Here is a 6443-nt window from a genome sequence, read left to right on the forward strand (position 1 = left end):
ATGTTTCCCATCCAGCACTTGGCATATATCATGCCATTCCTTTCTGGGTTGGAAAGGTTGTGTTGAAAAATACTCATAGCCTTAGCAGTTTTTCTTTGTATGTGACTGTCTTTTATTCATTTATTTTTGTCTTTCTGGTATTAAATTTTTTTTCTATATCCCTATGTTTACCCAATTTAATTACAGTATGTCTTGGTGGGGATTTGCTTTGTTGATTTTACCGGGGACGGTTTCTACCTCCTGTATCTGGATATCTGTTTCCAGCCCCCGATTAATGAAGTTTTCTTCTGGGAAAGGTGGGAAGGGTGGTTCTACTGGAGCATGGACAGCAGGGTTTGATACAAGCAAGTTAGATAGCAAGTGTGAGTCCTGTCCTAATTCCCACAGTTGACCCTGTGTTTAAGGTCATGGGCAGGGAAGGGAAATGGCACCTGTCAGTTCCTTTGTTCACAGAGCAGTCTCTGTGAATGCTGCCTTTCTGCAACATTCTCCAAGGTGAGCATATAATCTACCCACTGTGTGCTCCACGTGCTCTTCAAGTTGCTGTTTCCACTCTCTACATCCACAGGCTCTTTGTCTTTCTTTTCTCCAAGAGCAGCCCCAATGCCCTTTGAACTCTCTTGGAACATAGTATACTGACCTTTAAAACCTCAGGCTTTAAGGCCCACTGGCTGCAAGGAGTCATGAAATTTGGCCCCTTTCACTTTCCAAGGCAACTGGTATGGGAAATCATTCTTTCCTGTTTGCTCCCCTGTGTGTCGGTCTGTCTCTCACCTTCTCTGTGACCACTATTCCTTTCCTATCTCAGTGGTCACAATCTGTTTCTTCTCAGTTCTCGATGTGGCTTGTTCTCTATGTTTAGTTGCAGAATCCGTTCTGCCAGTCTTCAGGTTGATCTCTGGGGTATTTAGGATGATTTCATAGTTATCCACATGGGATGAGGCAAGCCTAGGATCCTCCTAAACAGTCGTATCTTTCTCCCTCCTTTGCTGGTGTCACCCTATGTTACTGTTTCTTCTTTATAGTTCCATTACTGTTTTCTTGACTAATGCTTATTAGTAAACATATACATATGTATATATATATGAGGAAATTTGTCTATCTACTCATAGACACTTGGAAAAAACAAAACTAAGTAGTTCCATGGAGGAAATCTGAAAGTATATAAATATTTTGTTACAGTCAATATTGATAAGGGTTAGAAAACCATTAATATACTGAGATCTCAGATCATTTACTTACTGAGTGGAATGCATTCAGGAGGAGGGTACCAGCCATCCTCTGTGCAGTTCATTTCTGTCTGCTCGTTTTGAAGACTGTAGCCAGGATTGCAGTTAACTCTTATAGATTCACCTTGTAAACGTATTTCTACTCGATTTGGAGATTCTCCATTTTGCAAACGATCGAAAATACATTGTCCTTAAAGTCATGAAAATAATAAACATAAATGTTTTAAACCTATAAATTCTGTGAAAATAGCTAATTAAACATTATTTGTACAAAATTTAAACTCTAATGCGTAAGTATCCAAACCTAAAGCTACTACCAAATGTTAAAATAAACCAATATTCAGTATTATGTATCTTCAGTTTTATAATTAGAATATGTAAATGCTATAGCTATTTTCATAAAGCCTCTATCTTTATCTTTAGTGTGTTTTATGAAGAACTCTTCATAAAAGGAAACACTTATACTGGTAGTTTTGCTCATAACATTCATCCCTTGTCCTTATTTTATTCATACTAAGCCTAATTGTATTCACTTATTGTTTTCCCTTTCTCCTATTTGAAATATTTATATGTATACAATTTTATAAAGGTACTCACTGCGGCATGGTACTGCTGGTGACCATCCTTCTTGTGTGCAATGAATAAATTCCCAATTCCTTTGTGAAACGGTCACAAAATTGCGATCACAGGAATAGTAATATTTGCTCCCTACAGATACTGGAAACTGCTCTCTTCTATTTTCCGGGGCTAGACTTCCATGTTTTATTTCTGGAAAATCACAAGGATTCCCCTGCCCTAAAAACAAGATAAACAAACACAGTATAAATGATATCATACCTTTAGGAAAAAAAATTAAATGGGAAATTGTTTCATTGGTAAATTATATCCTGTATTAGCATATTTTCATTCATTGCATCAGGTTTTGAGGGACAAGAAAAGTGATAAATTTCAGATGACTGGGGTATGTGATGAAGTTATTGCTAATGAAATTAAAATTATATCTTGTGGGTTATATGATATATAAACTTGTATGAAGCCTCTTGAGGAATAAAACTCTATCGATCTATTTGAATATGTATATAATCTACTGAGTATGTATAAACTAGCACTGGTATGTCAATGGGCAACTCGGGGGAGAGATTGAAGTATTGACTTTATTGGTTAAATAGTCTATCTTCTTTATTTTCTTTTCTGTTATCACAAATCAGAGCCCTGCCTTTTCTTCTCAGACCAAATCAATGTAGGGAGATAGTGGAATTTTTCATTTAGATAAACATTCATTACTTTACTTTTCTACTTATTCAAATAGTGTAGGAAATACAGAGAAACACAAACTTTTTCCATTCATCACGTTACACAGAAAAACAACATTCTAATTAATGTCACAAATCAATCATCAAGGAAAGTTTTCCTCCTTATTTAATCAGAGAAATGAAATAGGACTGTTTCTTAATATTCAAATAAATTACAGTAAACCTTTGATTGTTCTTTCTATGATTAATTGGAGAATGAGGTGTTTTAAAATATATCATATAAACATAATATATAGTATGACATAATATATGACATTTTAAATCACCTCATATATATTATATACGTTATATATATTCTGAGATATATGACACACTTATATGACATACATATAACATATAATGTGGCATATGTTGTAATAAGTACATATTTATATATGTGAGGTGTTTAAAATATATCATATATATCATAATATATATATTTTTGAATGCAGGTGAGCATTTAATGCAACCATAGGTCCATTATTTTTAAACGCCAAAATTTCATATTTTAACTGACATATAATATAATTGCATTTTACTGATTCATTCTTATATATGAAATATTTTTGACATATGTTTCTTATGTTGTTTATAACACATTTATATATAATACTTTCTAGAAATATTTTCCAGTTTCATTGGATGATTTAGAGATAACTAGTACTTTTAATATCAGTATTAGTTTTTTTCCCATAAAATGATTCTATTACAAGAACCATTGTGCAACACACAGACAAAAGTTACAACACACACACACACACACACACACACATACACACCAAGTATTAATTTCGTCTTCATCTTTCTTAAGTACATTGATAACATTTTCTTTGTGTTTGATTAGAGAGAGTTTCCAGTAGTTTCAGCAGAGTTATGTAGATTATACACTGAATACTTGCATATACTGATATTTTCCTTTAATAAAGATTTATATATGATACCATCTCTAGATCTAGATTCTTGGCCTACAGTTTATGGCTCTTGCTGCTAAATTTTTCCACTATTTTTTGAAGCTTGCAATATTGAGATCAAATGCTCAGTCTTATTCCATTTAAGAAGACTTCTACATGTTTTTCTTCACTACTTTCTAATGATATAGATTAATTTCTCTTTATCCTCAAATGACGAATTTCATCATGATCCATCCCAGATGAGTGTCATTTAACAATCATTCTTCCTTGGGCAAACTTCAGTGTTCGGATTTGCATGAGTCGAGTCTTAAAGAAGTCAAATAAATTGCTGTAAAATTGTAAAGGAGAGATTCGAATCCTGGTCGTCTGATTTTAGAACAAATTTGGTTATCCAACTACTATGGTTTTTCAAAGGATATCAATTAGGAGTTAAGATAGTGGAGAAGAGGGGGACTGAGACTTCACTTGTCCCTCAAACACAGTTCTTTTGGGGTCAGAACACTTGGGACACCCAGGAAATCTATCTGTGGAGTGACAGAAAAATCTGCACAGGTGGGAGAGAGATGTGTGTGAGAATTGAGAGAGACCAGAGAGCATGGGCACAAAGGGGAGGGAACCCCTTCTGTGGAGAGAAAAAAGGAAGAGAAATAGAAGCAGTAAATTGTGGCCTTGGGTTAGGACAAGAGAAAGACCGCTCCAGACCACGAACTGGGGAACAAGAAATAGGGAAAATGTCAGTCTCTAATTTGCCAACAGCCTTAGGAGCGGAAGATTAGAGTTTTCAACAGTGCGTTGCATTCTCTGGACCAAAGCTGGTGTGTGCACACGCCTGGGGGTGGAGGGGAGCCAGCCCAAATATGGGTAGAGATATCAGGGGTGAACTGGGAGGGAGCAGTCCCCTCATTATAGTACTGTGGGGAAAAGGTACATTGTTCCCTGAAGGACAAAAGACCCCACAGGCACCAGCCATGTCTGCAGGGCAGAGAGGCCCTAGGGTGGAGCCTAGGGTGGAATTGGGTCTATGTGGTACATGATCCTTGAAGACATCAGTTTTTAAATCCCAGTCTAGCACCTAGGAGGCATGAGACAACTGTGGAGCAGAGCAAACTATGTGCTCATGTTACTCTGTGAGTGTTGCCTGGACAGCAAAGTTTGAGACACAGTCCAGGGAGGAGAAATTGGGGTGTCATCATTTCACTCCCATTCCCAACATGGTGGCGCTACAGGGAACAGGACAGTAGCCCCAGTGGGGGCAGGGACTGGTGACAGGACCCCCCACTCCGCTGTTCCTGGCAACTGCTTATTTACCGGTGCAGGACTGACACTGGGTGAAACACAACCTCTCCTCCAGACCAGAACATCCAGTCCCAGGTGCCAGCAGACTAGTGGCCTGTGGGTTTGTATGCTACTCGGTTGCCCTTTTCTTTGTTTTTCTTTGTTTTCTCCCCCTTCCCCTTTTCTTCTATTTTTTCTTTCTTTCTACCCTTTCCCTCCCTTTGGAATCAAGCTCATACTTTCCATTTTGATTTTTGGTTAATTCATACATGTATATATCTATGTACCTATGTATCTATCATCTATCAAATCTGTATATTTCTATACATCTTTCATGCTGTACTTTGTTTAATCAGGCATTTTTATTCTATTCTTTTACACCTTTTTAAAGATCTCCTTCCTCCTTAGTTGCCTTTTTTTTTTTGTAATAGTTTACTGTCAAATTGGTTTCCTAATAACACCCAGTGCTTCTCCCCACAAGTGCCGCCCCTGCCCCCGTGACCATCACCCCCTTCCCCTTCCCTCTCCCCCTTCAGCCCTCGGTTCGTTTTCAGTATTCAATAGTCTCTCATGATTTGTGTTCCTCTCTCTCCCCAACTCTAGTTGCCTTTCTTTCTCTATGGATTAAACTATGTAGTTTCTTTGATTCTCTGCTTGGTCTTTTATTTCTTTTTTTTTTTAACTCCTTCCATTTTTTCTCTTTGTATGGGATCAGGTCCCCTGGCTTTTCCTTCTTTCCAGAGTTGCTTCAATGAACAAGTCAAAACACTTGGTGAAATGTCCACACAATCCACCACTAAGAGTAAGGAGGAGCTTTGTAGAAGACTGTCTAGTGGGATACAGGAGACAAATATGCAACAACAGAGTGCATGCAACACACTCCAAAAATATTCCTAGAGCGATCGAACTGAGGACATTACTCTCATCTGCAGGAGTGGAGGGAGAAAATACAGACTCCAGAAGGAAGAGACCCTGAAGGATACCTGAGTGACGCTACCCCAAGACACAAGCCAAAGTGTGCATGACGGCGAGACCCACATACCGCTGAGCAGGGAAATGAAATACTCATAGGCACAAGAAGAGAAACTGAGAGACTCCATTAAAAGAATATTTCCTGAAACGGCAGGCCCTAGACAGTCAATAAGCCTCCTTTAACAGAGAAATATTAACAGGTGCACAGTGCACAACGAGCTTTCTAAAGGTGACAGGAGACAGAAAACTATCAAAAATGACAAAATGAAGGAACTCTCCCCTGAAGAACCTCCAGGAGGAAGTCACAGCCACAGAACTGCTCAAGGCAGATCTAGACAACATACCGGATCAAGAATTTAAAAAACTTGTCATAAAATTAATCGCTGGGGTTGAGAAAAGCATCAAAGAATCAACTGAGACAATGACTAGGCACTGTGATGAGTTAAAAAAGGCTATAGATGAGGTGAATAACAAACTGGAGGCAGCCACCTCAAGGATTGACGAGGCAGAGAGAAGAATAAGTGAATTAGAAGATATAGTTATAGCAAAAGAGGAAGCTGAAAAAAAGAGAGAGAAATTAATCCAGGAGCAGGAAAGGAGAATTCGAGACCTGAGGGATACAATCAAGTGGAACAACATCCGTATCATGGGAATTCCTGAAGAGGAAGACAGAGAGAAAGGGCCTGAAGGGATACTAGACCAAATTATAACTGACAATTTCCCAAACCTGGGAAAAGAAATAGACATTCAAATTCAAGAGGCAC

At 38.0% G+C, this 6443-nt stretch overlaps 1 protein-coding gene across 1 annotated transcript in view; it reads right to left on the reverse strand.

Annotated features, from left to right (window-relative positions):
• Nucleotides 1–6443, reverse strand: part of LOC115288354 (complement factor H-like) — a 79434-nt gene that overhangs the window by 33787 nt on the left and 39204 nt on the right. Inside the window, exons 7-8 of the mRNA XM_029935623.1 lie at nt 1827–2024; nt 1243–1419 (exon numbers count right to left, since the gene is read on the reverse strand). Of these exons, the coding sequence (XP_029791483.1) occupies nt 1243–1419; nt 1827–2024 (375 nt within the window). The remainder of the gene's footprint in view (nt 1–1242; nt 1420–1826; nt 2025–6443) is intronic.

Source organism: Suricata suricatta, chromosome 3 (assembly GCF_006229205.1).
Source record: "Suricata suricatta isolate VVHF042 chromosome 3, meerkat_22Aug2017_6uvM2_HiC, whole genome shotgun sequence".
In the NCBI taxonomy this organism is placed as follows: Eukaryota; Metazoa; Chordata; class Mammalia; order Carnivora; family Herpestidae; genus Suricata; species Suricata suricatta.